Raw genomic sequence first — 21,284 nt, forward strand, 5'->3', positions numbered from 1 at the left:
AATGAGGGGGGGGGATACCAACCTCCCCCGATTAGCAAGACTAGAGGAAAAACTTGAGAAAATGACCGAACATTGGGAGAGTAGGTTCGGTAAAATGGCAGAGATTGCGCAGAGAGTTGACAAATTGGAAGAATTAGAGAAGGTGAACAAAAACTTAACTAAAGAAATAGAAGAATTAAAAAGACAGTTAAAAGAAGTAAAAGAGGAGAATGAGGAATTAAAGAAGAACAAAGAGAATAAAGAGTTCATAGCAAAAGAAGCACAGGGTTGGAAGACAATCCAAGAGAACAGTAAAGTTGCATTTACTGACATAATAAAACAGCAAATGAAAGAACAAACTGAAGACTCAGTTATTAAAGTGATGAGACATAAGGAGAATATAGTAAGAGACTTAGCAGATAAAAAGAAATGTATAATTATATTAGGAATGGAAGAGAAGTATAATCTTAATAGAACCACAAGAATCAAAGAGGAAAAAGAAAAAGTAAGCAGTTTACTAGAATTAGTTCAGGAAGATGAACCTGAAATCATGAAACAAATTGAAGAGATGTATAGACTCGGAAATTAAGTACAGATGAGACCAGACCAATTAAGATTAAATTCAGGTCACAAACGACGGCAGAGAATATCTTAGCAAAAACAGGGAAACTAGCAAACAGTGAACAATATAAAAAGGTATGGATAAAAAGAGAAATGAATAGAGAGGAAAGAGAGGAGGAAAAAATGAAAAGACAAGAAGCTAAGGAAAAAACGAGAACAGAACAGAGACAGAAAAAGAGAAATTCTATTGGAGAGTAGTGAATATGAGAGTGAGGAGCTGGACCATACCAGAGAAAAACAAAAGGGAAACAGAAAATACAATGGAAGTAGCAGAAAATTAAGAGTGTCTTACACAAATATAGATGGATTAATAACAGGATTGAATGAACTGAATGATTATCTGAAGGAAAAAGAACCGGACATAATGGGAATTGTAGAGACAAAATTAAAAGGTCCACTACCACCCAACAGTGTAGGACATGATGCATATAATTATTGGATTAGAAACAGAGAGACAAAACAAGGGGGTGGAGTTATGTTCCTGACTAAGAAGGATATAAACGTGAGGAGTGTCACATATGGAAAGAATACAGTAGAGATGATTATGATCGAAGTGGAAGACAGAGATAAGAAGAGCAGAAAGTTTGTGATAAATTATGTGCCTCCAAAAACAGCCTCGTGGGAAGAGAGTGAACATAAAAGTATGTTAGAAGAAACAAGAATAACATTAAACAAGATAATGGAAGATAGAGGAAGAATAGTTATGATGGGTGACTTTAATTGCAAAGAAGTCTGCTGGGAAGAGATGACAGTAAAGGGTGGAGACGACTCATGGGGAAAGTTCTACTCGAGACGATTATTGACCATAAAATGACACAATGGATACAAGAGAACACTAGGTATAGAAATGAAGAAGAACCATCGAGACTAGACCTAATAATCACATCTTAACCTAAAATAGTGGAAAAGATTGAATATAAGACACCAATAAGTAAAAGTGACCACATATTGATTGAACTGGAACTAAACGAGGAAAAATACATAGAAAGAAATTAACAATATAGAAAAGGAATAATGATGTATGAAAAAACAAACTTTGATAAAATAAGATAATTCTTTCAAAAAGAAAACTGGGAAAGAATATACAATGAAGAAACAACAGTGGAAGAGAAACGGAATATTTTGACAAAAATTCATAAAAAAAAAAGAATGGAAAAATATATCCCAAGACAAAAACAAGAAAAAGGATATGTAAAGTGCTGGTACAACAAAAGTTGTAGGGAGTTAAAAGTCAAAAGAGATCAAACTTGGACCAAAATTGAAGAAAGACAAAAGACCTGAAAAATGGAAAATATATACTTGTTATAGAAATGAATATGTACAAGTGTGCAGAGAGAAAAAGAGAAAATAGGAAAAAGATGTCATTGAAATATGTAAAGATCAACCAAAACTATTTTACAGATTTGTAAACAACAAACTGAAAAACAAACGAGATTTAGAGAAATACACAGAGGAAATAGAAATGGCGGAAATTATGAACAAGCATTTTAAATCAGTGTTTACAAGGGAGAACATACAACCTGAAGAGATTGAATGGGAAAAGAAAGTCCCCCCTATGAAAGAAATAGAAGTAACAAAGAATGAAATAATGAAACACTTGAGTAATCTTGATGTCAGAAAATCGCATGGACCAGATGAAATAGCAAACTGGATTTTGAAAGAATGCAGGAATGAACTGACAGACAAAATACATTGCATAATAAACAGTTCCTTGAAAGAAGGAAAATTTCCAAAATATTGAAAAAAGCAAATATAGTACCTATATATAAAGGGGGAAATAAAGAAGACCCTACCAACTATAGACCAGTCTCTCTAACAAGTACAATGGCAAAAATTTGTGAAAGAATTAAAAAAAAAAAAAAAAAAAAAAAAAAAAAAAAAAAAAAAAAAAAAAAAAAAAAAAAAAACGTGCTAAATCCAAGGCAATTTGGATTCAAACAAGGACGATCATGCGTCACCAATTTAATAAGTTTCTATTCAAGGCTGATAGATATAATGCATGAAAGAGATGGATGGGCTGATTGTGCATTTCTAGACCTAAAAAAAAAAAAAAAAAAAAAAAAAAAATTACAAAGTACCACACAAGAAGCTGCTTAAGAGATTAGAAACCGAAGGAGGAATACAAAGCAAACTGCTTAAATGGATGGAAGACTTTTTGCAAGAAAGAAAAATGAGAGTAGTGATAAGAGACAAACATTCAAATTGGGATGAAGTAATAAGTGGTGTTCCACAAGGAACAGTTCTGGCCCCAATAATGTTTGCTATATATATTAATGATATGGATGAAGAAATTGAAAGTTATATGAGCTTCTTTGCAGATGATGCAAAACTATTAAAAAAAAAAAAAGTAAACACAGAAGAAGATTGTGAGTCACTACAGAGTGATCTCAATAAAGTCTGGGAATGGAGTAGGCAGTGGGAGATGGAGTTCAATACTAAAAAGTGTAGTATAATGGAATTAGGAAAAAGAAAAAAATAAGAATAATAGGATCATATAAATTGGGAGAAAAAGGAATAGAAAAAGTTGAAAATGAGAAGGACCTGAGAAACATATAAGATTTTTGGAGAAACTTATAATTTAATAAGAACAATCAAAGTGGCGTTTACATACCTGGACGAAGAAATGGTGAAGGAAATTCTAATCACTTTGATAAGACCAAGATTAGAATATGCAGCAACGATGTGGTCACCAAGTACAAAAAAAATGTTTAACAAAACTTGAAAGAATACAAAGAGCAATTACAAAATTAGTACCAACACTCTCAAAACTATCATATGAAGAGAGACTAGCAAAACTTAAGCTACAGACACTAGAGCAAAGAAGAGAGAGAGGAGATTTGATAGGTATTTACAGAATCATGAAAGGCATAGAAATTATTGATAGAGAGAATCTGATAAAATGGGATGATATAGAAGAGGACACGGAAAGAAAATCAAGAAAGACAGCAATAGAAGAGATGTGAAAAAGAACAGCTTTCCTCACAGAGTAATAGACAGTTGGAACAAGTTAGATGAGAAAGTGGTGTGTGCAAAAACAATACATAAATTTAAAAATAGTTAAGATAAAATGAGATATGAAGACGGGATACAACGAGCATAGCTCCCCTTCCCGTAAAATACAACTAGGTAAATACACACACACATTCACACATACACACACAAACGTACACTTACAGACGCACACAAAAACACATACACACACATATATATACACACATGTACACACATAAACATGTACACATACACACATGTACACACACAAACTTTTACACACACATGTACAGACACACACACGTAAAACACACGCACAGGTACACACATAGACGGACACGTAAAAACACACATGTCCAAACAGTCATGTACACATACACATGCACACACACATGTCCAAAAACATATGTACACATACACACACATACACATATACATATACACATACGCCTAATCCTTCCAACAAAGCCAACCACTCTGACAACAGCGCATCATTGCTTTAATCATCATACGCGCTCCCTTTAATGTGTTTGACAATCATCCCGAAGTTTTAAATCCACCCACATTGAAGTTAAGTAAACTGAGACGGAGGGGAGGAAAATAAGGATGAGTATTTTGTGTAGGCCAATGTTTCTCAACCTGGGGCCCCCAAAGGAGCCACGGGGACCCCCAGAAGGAGCGGCGGGGGCCCCCAGGATGAGCGGCGGGGGCCCCCAGGAGGAGCGGCGGGGGCCCCCAGGAGGAGCGGCGGGGGCCCCCAGGAGGAGCGGCGGGGGCCCCCAGGAGGAGCGGCGGGGGCCCCCAGGAGGAGCGGCGGGGGCCCCCAGGAGGAGCGGCGGGGGCCCCCAGGAGAAGCGGCGGGGGCCCCCAGGAGGAGCGGTGGGTGCCCCCAGGATTTCAAGGGGACCTATGGCCGTTCGTTACAAATTATACGTTTCGATATAATGTAGTCTACGCTTCTTCGCCGTTTCGTCTCTTGGCATCATATCGGTAGTCGATATTCTATAGTCTGTCAGCCTTACGAAAGTGTCTCCCAAACACCATCACCACTGAAGTAATTTCAGAATCATTTTGAAAGAGAAATACATCTGAAAGTTCCTGTGATCAGACTTTGCACCATTTTTAACGAACTTCTTATATCCTATGAAGTAATGCCGCATGAATGCCTCTCAATTCTTATCGGATATCATAATTATCATCCGAACACTCCAATTTGTCAAACACATCGTCACTGTATTCGAATTGTTTATCGTTATCTCGAGTTGATTTGAAGGCGAACATCTTCCTTTGGAACTCGTGTATAGACGCTTTCACCTTAAAGGTCTTGGTATCAGCGTGCGACCCAGGGAACGTTTTAGTGTGCTCGTACCTTAGTCTAGCTGCCAACACCTTATCTTCTTGGAACGTCTTCTTCGTTATACCCTTGGTAGCCATTAGCCATTTCCATAGGTGCTTCTATCTACGCCTCTATCTACGCTTCTTCGCCGTTTTTTCTCTTGGTATCGGCTTCGTCGCTATGGCTTCACCATGGGCGCTTGAACTGATTCGTGAGAGGCGCCCTGCCCTTTGCTCGCGGCCAAGCAATTGTCTCCGTTGCCGTGACGTCAGCGTTCTTGGCCAATCAGACGATATATAATGTGCTTTTTTTTCTCATTTTTCCTTGCCTAGCTACGTTTCTCAGAATGTGGCGGTGATCCATATAACATATCATAACGTTTGTGTCACTAAATGAATAGAAAAATTGACTATGTCCTATCTAATCCTGTATCAAGAGATTCACGAAGCTTCCAAGGTTGAGAAATACTGCAATAATATACTGTATATATTCCCGGTGGGTGTACAAGAATACTTTTTGTCAAGACTGCTTTCTGTTTGAGATTCTTTTGATCCTTATTTCGATAATTTTCTAACGCTTCCAGGTAGACGGTGAAGAGTTTTGACACAAAACCAGCAGTGAGAATCTTTCTAATGAGTATCTTATATTGACGAGTCCTTTTCTTCGTTTAAGTCATTGTGTTGTTTTTCTTTCATGATTATTCCCAATTTCTCTTTGTATTATCTACTTTTATCAATGGAGCTGCTGGGGCCTACTGTTTTTGTTTTAGACCAGGGGTTCCCAAACTTTTCAGCTCATCCATCTGAAAAGTTTAAGATTTTCTATAGACCCCCAAACTATTGATTCACGAATTGTCAGTTTATTATTATTATTGGTGTTGTTATTGTTATTAATGCTAATAATGTTATTATTATAGTTGTTATTATCCTTATCATAATTGTTATTATTACTATTATTATTATTATTATTATAGTTCCAGTTAACAATAGTGTTATCATCATTTTGATCTGTTATAAAAGGTCTAAATGATAATATTCATCAAGGCGACGGCGTTCCAATAATGATACAGATACTTTCACATATACATAAACATAAGTGTTTAAGAATAAATATTTATGTTATATATTCTTTATTATATTACAATAAGTAATATTTAAGCCATTAATATTACACAAACTCGTCATCTTGATGTTCATTCACGATGTGGTTGTGTGTATGTGAGATTCTCCCTACATGCACAGAATGGGGAGGATTTCGACTAAGAGTGAACTGACATGGTTTTTCTTTAAGTTTAGATATTGGTTGGTTGATTATTCTCACTCTTTCAGTACGGGAAGAGAACAGGATCATTTCATGCTAACCATTTAATTTTAAAGACCTCCTAGCAATCTAAGTCCCCCTTTCGACCCCTTGGCTATTTGTCGACCCCTTGGATGGTCTCATCGACCCCTGGGGGTCGATATCGACCACTTTGGGAACCCCTGCGTATAGACAGTAGACGACACATGGCGATCTGGCTCATTGTTAGTCTGTACGTTATCTACAGTATTTATGGACATATATATATATATATATATATATATATATATACATATATACATACATATACATATACATATATATATATATATACATACATATACATATACATATATATATATATATATATATATATGTATATATATATATATATTGTGTGTGTGTGTATATACCTAGCATTTTACGGGAAGGGGAGCTATACTCGTTGTATCCTTTCTTCATATCTCATTTTATCTAAACTGTTTTTAAATTCATGTATTGCTTTTGCACACACCACTTTCTCATCTAACTTGTTCTAAATGTCTATTACTCTGTGGGGAAAGCTGTTCTTTTTCAGATCTCTTCTATAACTGTCTTTCTTGGTTTTCTTTCCGTGTCCTCTTGTATTTCTACTGTTCCATTTTATTAGATCCTCTCTATCAATAGTTTCTATGCCTTTCATGATTCTATAAATTGTTATCAAGTCCCCTCTCTCTCTTCTTTGCTCTAATGTCTGTAGCTCAAGTTTTGCTAGTCTCTCTTCATATGATAGTTCTGAGAGTGTTGGTACTAATTTTGTAATTGCTCTTTGTATTCTTTCAAGTTTTGTTATACATTTTTTTTTGTACTTGGTGACCACATCGTCGCTGCATATTCCAATCTTGGTCTTATCAAAGTGACTAGTATTTTCTTCACCATTTCTTCGTCCAGGTATGTAAATGCCACTTTGATTGTTCTTGTTAAATTATAAGTTTCTCCAAAAATTTTGTTCATGTTTCTCAGGGGACATATTATTCATAATAATGACTCCCAGGTCCCTCTTATTTTCTACTTTTTTTTTCTCCCAATTTATATGATGCCACTATTGTTTTTTTTTTGTTTTTGTTTTTTTTTGCTTCTTCCAAATTCCATTGTACTACACTTCTTAATATTGAATCCTATCTCCCACTTCCTACTCCATTCCCATACTTTCTTGAGATCACTCTGTAGCGACTCACAATCTTCTTCAGTGTTCACTTTTTTCAACAACAGCAAAGAAGTTCATATAACTTTCAGTTCCTTTATCCATATCATTAATATATATAGCAAACATTATTGGGGCCAGAACTGTTCCTTGTGGAACACCACTTATCACTTCATCCCAATTAGTGTATGTCTCTTCCATTCACTTCAGCAGTTTGTCCTGTATTCCTCCAGCAGTTTCTAATTTATTAAGCAACTTCTTATGTGGCACCTTATCAAAAGCTTTTTTCAGGTCTAGAAATGCAAAATCAGCCCATCCATATCTTTTTTGTATTACATCTATTAGCCTTGAATAGAAACATATTAAGTTTGTGACGCATGATCGTCCTTGTCTAAATCCAAATTGTCTTGGATTTAGTACGTTATTATTTTTTCTTTTTCCAAATGCCTTACCCATCTACTTTTGATAATTCTTTCACAAAGTTTAGCTATCGTACTTGGAAGAGAGACCGGTCTATAGTTAGTAGGGTCTTCTTTATTTCCCCCTTTATATATTGGTACTGTATTTGCTCGTTTCCAATCTTTTGGAACTTTTCCCTCTTTCAATGAACTGTTTATTGGGCTATGTATTTTGTCTGTTAGTTCATTCCTGGATTCTCTCAAAATCCAGTTTGCCATTTCGTCTGGTCCATGCGATTTTCTGACATCGAGATTACTCAAGTGTTTCATTATTTCATTCCTTGATACTTCTATCTCTTTCATAGGGGGGACTTTCTCTTTCCATTCGATATCTCTAGATTGTATGTTCTCCCTCGTAAACATCGATTTAAAATGCTTGTTCATAATTTCTGGCATTTCTATTTCCCCTGTGTATTCAACTCCTTGTCGTAGTTTCTCTAATTCTTGTTTGTTTTTCAGTTTGTTGTTTACAAATCTGTAAAATAGTTTTGGTTTATCTTTACATTTTTCTATGACATCTTTTTCGTACTTTCTCTTTTCTTCTCTGCACACTTGAACATATTTATTTCTAAAACAAGTATATATTTTCCATTTTTCAGTTCTTTTGTCTTTTAACTCCCTACATCTTTTGTTGTACCAGTACTTTACATACCCTTTTTCTCGCTTTTGTCTTGGGACATACCTTTCCACTCCTTCTTTACAAGTTTTTGTCAAAATATTCCATTTCCCTTCTACTATTGTTTCCTCCTTGTGTATTCTTTCCCAGTCTGCATTTTGAAAGAATTCTCTTATTTTATGATAAAAAAAAAAAAAATCTTACATTAATCTTCCCTTTCTATATTGTTCGTTTTTTCATGTATTTTTCCTCATTTAGTTCCAGTTCAACCAATATGTGGTCACTTTTACTTATTGGTGTCTTATATTCAATCTTGTCCACTATTATGGGTTCTGATGTGATTATTAGGTCCAGTCTCGATGGTTCTTCCTCATTTCTATACCTAGTATCCTCTTGTATCCACTGCGCCATTGTATGTTCTATAATCATATCAAGTAGTATATTTCCCCATAGGTCGTCTCCACCCTTTACTGTCATCTTTTCCCAGCAGATTTCTTTACAATTAAAGTCACCCATTATAAACAATTCTTCCCCCATCTTCCATTATCTTATTTAGTGTTATCCTTGTGTCTTCTAACATATTTTTGTGTTCTTTCTCTTCCCACGAAGCCGTTTTAGGAGGCACATAATTTACTACAGACTTCCTGCTCTTCCCATCCTTGTCCTCCACTTCCATCGTAATCATCTTTACTCTATTCTCTCCATATGTGACATTCCTCACGTTTATATCCCTCTTAGTCAGGAACATAACTCCACTCCCTTGTTTTACCTCTCTGTTTCTAATCCAATAATTATATGCACTATGTCCTACACTGTTGGGTGGTAGTGGACCTTTTAATTTTGTCTCTACAATTCCCATTATGTCCGGCTGTTTTTCCTTCAGTTCGTTCAAGCCTGTTATTAGGCCATCTATATTTGTGTAAGACACTTTTAATTTTCTGCTACTTCCATTTTGTTTTCTGTTTCCCTTCTGTCTCTCTCTGCTATGAACCATTTCCTCACTTACATATTCACTACTCTTCAATAGAATTGATCTTTTTCTGACTCTGTTCTTTTCTCGTTTTTTCCCCTTATATTCTAGCCTTTTTGTTTTTTCCTCCTCTCTTTCCTCTTTATCCGTTTCTTTTTTATCCATACCTGTTTATATTGTTCACTGTCTGCTAGTTTCCCTGTTTTTGCTAAGATATTCTCTACTGTTGTTTGTGACCTGAATTTGACCTTAATTGGTCTGGTCTTATCTGTATTATATTTCCCTAGTCTATATATTTCTTCAATTTCTATCCCTGTTTCTTTTCCATCCTCTTGAACTACTTCTAATATGATGTTTACCTTTTCCTTTTCCTCTTTTACTCTTGTGGTTCTATTTATATTATACTTCTCTTCCACCCCTAATACATTTCTTTTTGTCCGCTAAGTCTCTTACTATATTTTCCTTTTCTCTCATCACTTTGATAACTGTGTCCTTAGTTTCTTTCATTTGTTGTTTCACTATATCTGTAAATACAACTTTGTTTTTCTCTTGGACTTTTCTCCAACCCTGAGCTTCTTTTGCTATGGATTCTTTATTCTCTTTATTATTATTCTTTAATTCTTCATTCTCATCTTTTACTTCTTTTAACTGTCTTTTTAATTCTTCTATTTCTTTAGTTAGGTTTTGGTTCACCTTCTTTAACTCTTCCAATTTATCAATCCTTTCCGTAATCCGTGTAAGTTGGCTGAGCCTATCCTCCCAGTGTTTGGTCATTTTCTCGTTTTTCCTCTAGACTTGCCAATCGGGGGAGGCTGGCATCCCCCTCATTAAATCCATGGAAATTATTATCTCCACTTTCTATTGTTCTGTTCTTATCTATATTTCTAACCTTAATGCTTTTACTGATATTTTCGACTTCACCTGCATCGTCTGCAGCCCTTTTGTTTACATTTTTCGTGAGGTCCAGGGGGGGAACCCATTCGTCACCTTCCTCATTTCCTTCCATTTCCCTCAGTTTCTCCTTTTTTTCACCTTCCCACTACACCACGATCTTTCCCCTTCCCTATTAATACAACAAAGGTACTTCCTCGTCGTTGAGATCCACGTAAATTTCACTTCTTTTCCGGAGTTCCAATCTTCGCTGTGAATCCAACGGGCGCGCGCGCGCGCGTGTGTGTGTGTGTCTTTTCATAGTACCACTGCATGGTATTAGGAATGACTTGGGATTTCCGGGATTGACAAATATGGGCCACCATCTCACCCATTTGTCCAGGGCCACGAGGCCTCCTGCGGATTTGGATTGGATGCCCCTCAGGCTAAAGGTGCTCGCAACAGAGACAGAAAGGAAGAAGCAGCCAGAGCCTCAGGTTTAGCTGGGCCCCAAGAGCACCCTTGGGTCCAGGTTCCTCCCAAGTACCTCACAGTACCCAAGTCGGCCGAGCTGACGATTTCGATCAAAATCCCATGGGGTGTCCAGTTCAAATCCACAGGAGACATAAAATGAAGATAAAGAAATAATCCGCAAGAAGCCTCGCGTCCCTAGACCTATAGGTGAGATGGTGGCCTAATCGGATCGAGTGGGCAAAATGACATTAAAAAAAAAAAAAAAAAAAAAAAAAAAAAAAAAAAATAATATATATATATATATATATATATATATATATATATATAAATAATAATAATAATAATAATAATAATAATAATAATAATAATAAATAGATAAATAAATGAATAGATCAATAAAAGTGGTTCATACGCGGATTTTGACCGAAACCGTTAGCTCGGCCGATTTGGTCCAAATTTGCACCAGAGAGAGAGGCAATGTCAGGTGTATGGGAAGAACCCGGACGTAAAGGCGTGTTCTTGGAGCCCAGCCAAATTTGAGGCACCGGGTGTTTTTGCCCTTCCGCCTCTGGCGCATTCACCTTAAGTCTGAGGGTTGTCCTATTCAAATCGGCAGGAGCCTCGTGACCCAGGGCAAGTGAGTGAGATGGTGGACCAATCGCAGTTAGTGGCCAAAATGACCTATATAAATAGATAAATAAATAAAGGGGACCCATGGATTTTGACCGAATTTTTTTTTTTTTTTTTTTTTTTTAACCTAGATTACGTATATATGTACCTAAGGTAGGTAGATATCTACATAATGGAACCTAGGAAGCGATGCTGACGACATCTGCGGCTCGTCGACCATAACGTTTTCATCCCAACGCCATTCCCGTCGGCCGACATGGCAGCATTTGAACGAAACTTTTATTCCTTTCGCCGTTGTGGCCACTAAGGGACAATATTTAGATGTGATGTTTTCTAGATAATTAAATCCACAAATTCATTGCAGGTTCTGATCCTTTTAACGCTTTACTTGGCAAGAAGATAGCAGACTGGACTGAGTAGACTCCCAATCTTGAGGTCCCAAATTCCAGGCACGTCGATTGCTGGATTCATTATTGCTATTATTATATACCGGTATATATATATATATATATATATATATATATATATATATATATATATATATATATATATATATATATATATATATATATATAAAACACAGTTCCCCTTCCCTCATGTCGAGTTTATGTATTATTTGAATACTTGATATTTTCAAAGCGATATAGTGTCTTGTGGTGGCTTTTGCGATCGCATTTATTTTTCATGTAATATATATATATATATATATATATATATATATATATATATATATATATATATATATATATATATATTATATATATATTGTGTGTGTGTGTGTGTTCCTTTCACTCCATCCCCATATGAATTTACAAACACGCTGTCGATCACGAATCCAACATGTGATCCAAAGACCAAGGTGAATCACACACACACACACACAAACACACACGCGTACACCTTCGACGTAACTATAATTATGATGGTGTCGGGACCTGATAGCGGAATCTTCCTCTTTGGTTAATATTTGTCCTTTGTTGCAGGAGCCTGGCTGATGGCAATGTACATCCAGGGTCTCGACCCAAAGGAAACCATGCATCTCACCTCGGCCATGAAGGAGTCAGGTTGGTACTCTCTCTCTTTCAAATGTATATATACACGGCTCGACGGCGCAGTGGTAGCGTTCGCAACCGCTACTCTTGCGGTTCGAGTTCAAATCCTGCCCATGGCTGAAATAATATCGGTATCGCTGTGCTGCAAGCCGTTACTCCAATTCTCGTGAGCGGGATTTTTTTTTTTTTTTTTTTGTATTTACCTAGTTGTATATACCTAGTTGTATTTTACGGGAAGGGGAGCTATGCTCGTGGTGTCCCGTCTTCATATCTCATTTTATCTTAACTATTTTTAAATGCATGTATTGTTTTTGCACACACCACTTTCTCATCTAACTTGTTCCAACTGTCTATTACTCTGTGAGGAAAGCTGTTCTTTTTCAAATCTCTTCTATAGCTGTCTTTTTTTATTTTCTTTCCGTGTCCTCTTGTATTTCTGTTATCCCATTTTATCAGATTCTCTCTATCAGTAATTTCTATGCCTTTCATGATTCTGTAAATAGCTATCAAATCTCCTCTCTCTCTTCTTTGCTCTAGTGTCTGTAGTTCAAGTTTTTCTATCCTCTCTTCATATGATAGTTTTGAGAGTGTTGGTGCCAATTTTGTAATTGCTCTTTGTATTCTTTCAAGTTTTTTTATACATTTTTTTGTACTTGGTGACCATATCGTTGCTGCATATTCCAATCTTGGTCTTATCAGAGTGATTAGGATTTTCTTCACCATTTCTTCATCCAGGTATGTAAATGCAACTTTGATTCTTATTAAATTATAAGTTTCTCCAAAAATCTTATTTATATGTTTCTCAGGTGACATATTATTCATAACAATGACTCCCAGGTCCTTCTCATTTTCTGCTTTTTTTATTCCTTCTTCTCCCAAATTATATGATCCTGTTATTCTATTTTTGCTTTTTCCAAATTCCATTATACTACACTTTTTTGTATTGAACTCCATCTCCCACTTCCTACTCCATTCCTGTACTTTATTTAGATCTCTCTGTAGTGATTCACAATCTTCTTCCGTGTTCACTCTTTTCAGTAGTTTTGCATCATCTGCAAAGAAGCTCATATAGCTTTCAATTCCTTCATCCATATCATTAATATATATAGCAAACATTATTGGGGCCAGAACTGTTCCTTGCGGAACACCGCTTATCACTTCATCCCATTTTGAGTGCTGGTCTCTTATCACTACTCTCATTTTTCTTTCTTGCAAAAAGTCTTCCATCCAATTTAGTAGTTTGCCCTGTATTCCTCCTTCAGTTTCTAATTTCTTAAGCAACTTCTTATGTGGTACTTTGTCATAAGCTTTCTTTAGGTCTAGAAATGCACAGTCCGCCCATCCATCTCTTTCTTGTATTATATCTATTAGCCTTGAATAGAAATATATTAAATTTGTGACGCATGATCGTCCTTGTCTGAATCCAAATTGCCTTGGATTTAACACTTTGTTTTTTTCTAAATATTTTACCCATCTACTTTTGATAATTCTTTCACAAGTTTTTGCTATTGTACTTGTTAGAGAGACTGGTCTATAGTTGGTAGGTTCTTCTTTATTTCCTCCTTTATATATAGGTACTATATTTGCTTTTTTCCAATCTTCTGGAACTTTTCCTTCTTTCAAGGAACTGTTTAGTATGCTATGTATTTTGTCTGCCAGTTCATTCCTGCATTCTTTCAGTATCCAGTTTGCTATTTCATCTGGTCCATGCGATTTTCTGACATCAAGATTACTCAAGTGTGTTAATATTTCATTCTTTGTTACTTCTATTTCTTCCATAGGGGGGACTTTCTCTTTCCATTCGTTCTCTTCAGGTTGTATGTTCTCCCTTGTAAACACTGATTTAAAATGTTTGTTCATAATTTCCGCCATTTCCATTTCCTCAGTGTATTCAACTCCCTCTTGTCTTAATTTCAAGAAGTCTTGTTTGTTTTTCAGTTTATTGTTTACAAATCTGTAGAATAGTTTTGGTTGATCTTTACACTTTTCCATGATATCTTTTTCATATTTTCTCTTTTCCTCTCTGCACGTTTGTACATATTCATTTCTATAACAGGTATATATTTTCCATTTTTCAGGTCTTCTGTCTTTTTTCCATCTGGTCCAGGCTTTGTCTCTTTTGTCTTTTAACTCCCTACAACTTTTGTTGTACCAGCATTTTACATATTCTTTTCCTTGTTTTTGTCTTGGGACATACTTTTCCACTCCTTTTTTGTAAGTTTTTGTCAAAATGTTCCATTTCTCTTCTACTGTTGTTTCTTCTTTGTATATTTCTTCCCAGTTTTCCTTTTGAAAGAATTCTCTTATTTTATCAAAGTCTGTTTTTTCATACATTATTCTTCCTTTTCTATATTGTTCATTTCTTTTGATATATTTTTCTTCATTAAGTTCCAGGTCAATCAATATGTGGTCACTTTTACTTATTGGTGTCTTATATTCAATTTTGTCCACAATTCTAGGTCCAGATGTAATTATTAGGTCTAGTCTCGATGGCTCTTCATTTCTATACCTAGTGTTCTCCTGTATCCATTGTGTCATTGTATGGTCAGTAACCATCTCAAGTAGAGCGTTTCCCCATGAGCCGTCTCCACCCTTTACTGTCATTTCTTCCCAGCAGATTTCTTTGCAATTAAAGTCGCCCACCATAACTATTTTTCCTCCCTCTTCCATTATCTTGTTTAATGCTATCTTTGTGTCCTCTAACATACTTTTATGTTCACTCTCTTCCCATGAGGCTGTTTTCGGGGGCACATAATTTATCACAAACTTTCTGCTCTTCTTATCTCTGTCTTCTACTTCCATCATTATCATCTCTACTGTATTCTTTCCATATGTGACACACTTCACGTTTATATCCTTAGTCAGGAACATAACTCCACCCCCTTCCTTTTTCACTCTGTTTCTAATCCAATAATTATATGCATCATGTCCTACACTATTGGGTGGTAGTGGACCTTTTAATTTTGTTTCTACAATTCCCATTATGTCTGGTTCTTTTTCCTTCAAATAATCATTCAGCTCATTCAATCCTGTTATTAATCCATCTATATTTGTGTAAGACACTCTTAGTTTTCTGCCACTTCCATTGTGTTCTCTGTTTCCCTTTTGTTTTTCTCTTGTATGTCGACTTTCTTTAGTTTCATATTCACTACTCTCCAATAGAATCTCTCTTTTTCTGACTCCGTTCTGTTCTCGTTTTTTCCTTAGCTTCAAATCTTTTCTTTTTTTCTTCCTCTCTTTCCTCTTTATTCATTTCTCTTTTTATCTACACCTTTTTATATTGTTCATTTGTTTCTAGTTTCCCTGTTTTGGATAAGATATTCTCAGCCGTAGTTTGTGACCTGAATTTAATATTAATTGGTCTGGTCTTGTCTGTACTATGTTTCCCGAGCCTGAATTTCTCTTCGATTTGTTTCATTATTTCTGGTTCATCTTCCTGAACTAATTCTAGTAAATTTCTTACTTTTTCATTTTCCTCTTTGATTCTTGTGGTTCTATCTGGGTTATGTTTCTCTTCCATTCCTAATATAATTATACATTTCTTTCTGTCTGCTAAGTCTCTTACTATATTCTCCTTCTGTCTCATCACTTTAATAACTGAGTTTTCAGTTTGTTCATTCATTTGCTGTCTGATTATATCAGTGAATGCAACTTTGCTATTTTCTTGGATTATTTTCCAACCCTCCTTGTTCTCCTTATTATTCTCCTTTAAGACTTTATTCTCTTCTTTTACTTCTTTTAACTGTTTTTTTTATTCTTCAATTTCCTTAGTTAAGTTTTTGTTCTCCTTCTCTAGTTCTACCAATTTTTCAACCCTCCGTACAATGTTGTTAACATGACCGAACCTACGCTGCAAGTCCTCGATCATCTTATCGACCTTCTCTTCTAGTCTTGTCAGTCGGGTGTGTGTGTGTGGGGGGGGTTTTGTGCCCCCCCCCCTCTTTAAATCCCTGGAAAATATTCATTTCCCTTTTTATCTATACCTTTTTATATTGTTCACTTGTTGCTAGTTTCCCTGTTTTGGATAAGATATTCTCTGCCGTCGTTTGTGACTTGAATTTAATCTTAATTGGTCTGGTCTTATCTGTGCTATACTTTCCGAGTCTAAATTTCTCTTCGATTTGCTTCATAATTTCTGGTTCATCTTCCTGAACTGATTCTAGTAATTGGCTTACTTTTTCATTTTCCTCTTTGATTCTTGTGGTTCTATCTAGGTTGTGGTTTTCTTCCATTCCTAATATAATTATACATTTCTTCTTGTCTGCTAAATCTCTTACTATATTCTCCTCTTGTCTCATCACTTTAATAACCGAGTCTTCAGTATGTTCTTTCAATTGCTGTTTGACTATGTCAGTGAATGAAACTTTATTGTCTTCTTGGGTTGCTTTCCAATTCTTAGCTTCTTTAGTTATGGCCTCTCTGTTTTCTTTACTATTCCTCTTCAATTCCTCATTCTCCACCTTTACTTCTCTTAACTGTCTTTTTGGGTCTTCTATTTTATCAGTTAAGTTTTTGTTCGCCTTCTCTAGTTTTTCCAATTTTTCAAACCTCTCGGCGATTTTTATCATCTTGCCAAACCTAACTTCCCAGTTGTCAGACATTTGTTGAAGTTTTTCCTCCAGTTTTGTCAGTCGGGGGAGGTTGGTATCCGCCGCCCTTTCATTAAATCCTTTGAAATTATCATCCTCACCTTCCATTGTACTGCTCTTATCTATGTTTCTGATCTTTACATTTTTATTAGACATTTCGTCGTCACTCAGCTGGTCGGGGGGCCGTTTTTTGATGTTTACATTTCGTCTGTCTGCCTGGGCCAAGTCTTCTCCTTCCTAATTTCCTTCCATTTCCCTCAGCAATCCCTCCCCTTCTCCTCTTTCCCTACTTTCCCACTACCCCACGAGCAATTTCCCCCCACCCTGCAAATACAATAGGTACTTCCTTTGCTTTGGAATCCTCTATTTTTCACTTTTTCTTCAGAACGTCTTCTAAGCCGTCTGTTCGTTGAAGTGTGTGTGTGTGTGTGTATTTACCTAGTTGTATTTACCTAGTTGTATTTTACGGGAAGGGGAGCTATGCTCGTGGGGTCCCGTCTTCATATCTCATTTTATCTAAACTATTTTTAAATTCATGTATTGTTTTTGCACACACCACTTTCTCATCTAACTTGTTCCAACTGTCTATTACTCTGTGAGGAAAGCTGTTCTTTTTCGAATCTCTTCTATAGCTGTCTTTTTTTATTTTATTTCCGTGTCCTCTCGTATTTCTGTCATCCCATTTTATCAGATTCTCTCTATCAATAATTTCTATGCCTTTCATGATTCTGTAAATAGCTATCAAATCTCCTCTCTCTCTTCTTTGCTCTAGTGTCTGTAGTTCAAGTTTTTCTATCCTCTCTTCATATGATAGTTTTGAGAGTGTTGGTGCCAATTTTGTAATTGCTCTTTGTATTCTTTCAAGTTTTTTTATACATTTTTTTGTACTTGGTGACCATATCGTTGCTGCATATTCCAATCTTGGTCTTATCAGAGTGATTAGGATTTTCCTCACCATTTCTTCATCCAGGTATGTAAATGCCACTTTGATTGTTCTTATTAAATTATAAGTTTCTCCAAAAATCTTATTTATATGTTTCTCAGGTGACATATTATTCATAACAATGACTCCCAGGTCCTTCTCATTTTCTACTTTTTTTTTATTCCTTCTTCTCCCAAATTATATGATCCTGTTATTCTGTTTTTGCTTTTTCCAAATTCCATTATACTACACTTTTTTGTATTGAACTCCATCTCCCACTTCCTACTCCATTCCTGTACTTTATTTAGATCTCTCTGTAGTGATTCACAATCTTCTTCAGTTTTCACTCTTTTCAGTAGTTTTGCATCATCTGCAAAGAAGCTCATATAGCTTTCAATTCCTTCATCCATATCATTAATATATATAGCAAACATTATTGGGGCCAGAACTGTTCCCTGCGGGACACCGCTTATTACTTCATTCCATTTTGAGTGCTGGTCTCTTATCACTACTCTCATTTTTCTTTCTTGCAAGAAGTCTTCCATCCAGTTTAGCAATTTACTTTGTATTCCTCCTTCAGATTCTAATTTCTTAAGCAACTTCTTATGTGGTACTTTGTCAAAAGCTTTTTTTAGGTCTAGAAATGCACAATCAGCCCATCCATCTCTTTCTTGTATTATATCTATTAGCCTTGAATAGAAATATATTAAATTGGTGATGCATGATTGTCCTTGTCTGAATCCAAATTGCCTTGGATTTAGTACGTTGTTTTTTTCCAAGTATTTTACTCATCTACTTTTGATAATTCTTTCACAAATTTTTGCTATTGTACTTGTTAGAGAGACTGGTCTATAGTTGGTAGGTTCTTCTTTATTTCCTCCTTTATATATAGGTACTATGTTTGCTTTTTTCCAATCTTCTGGAACTTTTCCTTCTTTCAAAGAACTGCTTATTATGCTATGTATTTTGTCTGCCAGTTCATTCCTGCATTCTTTCAGTATCCAGTTTGCTATTTCATCTGGTCCATGCGATTTTCTGACATCAAGATTACTCAAGTGTATCAATATTTCGTTCTTTGATACTTTTATTTCTTCTATAGGGGGGACTTTCTCTTTCCATTCAATCTCCTCAGGTTGTATGTTCTCCCTTGTAAACACTGATTTAAAATGTTTGTTCATAATTTCCGCCATTTCCATTTCCTCAGTGTATTCAACTCCCTCTTGTCTTAATTTCAAGAAGTCTTGTTTGTTTTTCAGTTTATTGTTTACAAATCTGTAGAATAGTTTTGGTTGATCTTTACACTTTTCCATGACATCTTTTTCATATTTTCTCTTTTCCTCTCTGCACATTTGTACATATTCATTTCTATAACCGGTATATATTTTCCATTTTTCAGGTCTTCTGTCTTTTTTCCATCTGGTCCAGGCTTTGTCTCTTTTGTCTTTTAACTCCCTACAACTTTTGTTGTACCAGCATTTTACATATTCTTTTTCTTGTTTTTGTCTTGGGACATACTTTTCCACTCCTTTTTTGTAAATTTTTGTCAAAATATTCCATTTCTCTTCCACTGATGTTTCTTCTTTGTATATTTCTTCCCAGTTTTCTTGTTGAAAGAATTCTCTTATTTTATCAAAGTATGTTTTTTCATACATCATTCTTCCTTTTCTATATTGTTCATTTCTTTTGATATATTTTTCTTCATTAAGTTCCAGTTCAATCAATATGTGGTCACTTTTACCTATTGGTGTTTTATATTCAATCTTGTCCACTATTCTAGGTTCAGATGTAATTAATAAGTCTAGTCTCGATGGTTCTTCTTCATTTCTATACCTAGTGTTCTCCTGTATCCATTGTGTCATTGTGTGGTCAGTAATCATCTCAAGTAGAGCGTTTCCCCATGAGTCGTCTCCACCCTTTACTGTCATTTCTTCCCAGCAGATTTCTTTGCAATTAAAGTCGCCCATCATAACTACTCTTCCTCCCTCTTCCATTATCTTGTTTAATGTTATCTTTGTGTCCTCTAACATATTTTTATGTTCACTCTCCTCCCATGAGGCTGTTTTTGGAGGCACATAATTTATCACAAATTTTCTGCTCTTCTTATCTCTGTCTTCCACTTCTATCATAATCATCTCTACTGTATTCTTTCCATATATGACACCTTTCACGTTTATATCCTTCTTAGTCAGGAACATAACTCCACCCCCATTGCTTTTTCTCTCTGTTTCTAATCCAATAATTGTATGCATCATGTCCTACACTGTTGGGTGGTAGTGGGCCTTTTAATTTTGTTTCTACAATTCCCATTATGTCCGGTTCTTTTTCCTTCAAATAATCATTCAGCTCATTCAATCCTGTTATTAATCCATCTATATTTGTGTAAGACACTCTTAGTTTTCTGCCACTTCCATTGTGTTCTCTGTTTCCCTTATGTTTTTCTTTTGTATGTCGAACTTCCTTAGTTTCATATTCACTACTCTCCAATAGAATCTCTCTTTCTCTGACTCCGTTCTGTTCTCGTTTTTTGCCTTAGCTTCAAGTCTTTTCTGCTTTTCATCCTCTCTTTCCTCTTTATTCATTTCCCTTTTTATCCATACCTTTTTATATTGTTCACTTGTTGCTAGTTTCCCTGTTTTGGATAAGATATTCTCTGCCGTTGTTTGTGACTTGAATTTAATCTTAATTGGTCTGGTCTTATCTGTGCTATACTTTCCAAGTCTAAATTTCTCTTCGATTTGTTTCATTATTTCTAGTTCATCTTCCTGAACTGACTCTAGTAATTGGCTTACTTTTTCATTTTCTTCTTTGATTCTTGTGGTTCTATCTGGGTTGTGTTTCTCTTCCATTCCTAATATAATTATACATTTCTTCTTGTCTGCTAAATCTCTTACTATATTCTCCTTTTGTCTCATCACTTTAATAACTGAGTCTTCAGTATGTTCTTTCAATTGCTGTTTGACTATGTCAGTGAATGAAACCTTATTTCCTTCTTGGGTTGCTTTCCAGTTCTTAGCTTCTTTAGCTATTGTCTCTCTGTTTTCTTTACTATTCTTCTTCAATTCCTCATTCTCCACCTTTACATCTCTTAACTGTCTTTTTAGGTCTTCTATTTCATCAGTTAAGTTTTTATTCGCCTTTTCTAGTTCTTCCAATCTTTCAACCCTTTGTAAAATGGTGTTCATATGACCGAACCTACGCTCCAAGTCCTCGATCACCTTATCAACCTTCTCCTCTAGTCTTGTCAGTCGGGGGGGGGGGGTTGTGTCCCCCCCACCCTCTTTAAATCCCTTGAAA

The 21,284-nt window shown here is 35.7% G+C and overlaps 1 protein-coding gene across 3 annotated transcripts in view; it reads left to right on the plus strand.

Moving 5' to 3' along the window:
• LOC143038504 (thymidine phosphorylase-like) overlaps positions 1-21,284 on the plus strand; it is a 90,817-nt gene that overhangs the window by 44,039 nt on the left and 25,494 nt on the right. For all 3 annotated transcript variants that reach the window (XM_076207762.1, XM_076207763.1, XM_076207764.1), the window contains exon 3: positions 12,411-12,491. In XM_076207762.1, the coding sequence (XP_076063877.1) occupies positions 12,411-12,491 (81 nt within the window). The remainder of the gene's footprint in view (positions 1-12,410; positions 12,492-21,284) is intronic.

Source organism: Oratosquilla oratoria, chromosome 24 (genome assembly GCF_046742065.1).
Source record: "Oratosquilla oratoria isolate Oo_2021 chromosome 24, ASM4674206v1, whole genome shotgun sequence".
NCBI lineage: Eukaryota > Metazoa > Arthropoda > Malacostraca > Stomatopoda > Squillidae > Oratosquilla > Oratosquilla oratoria.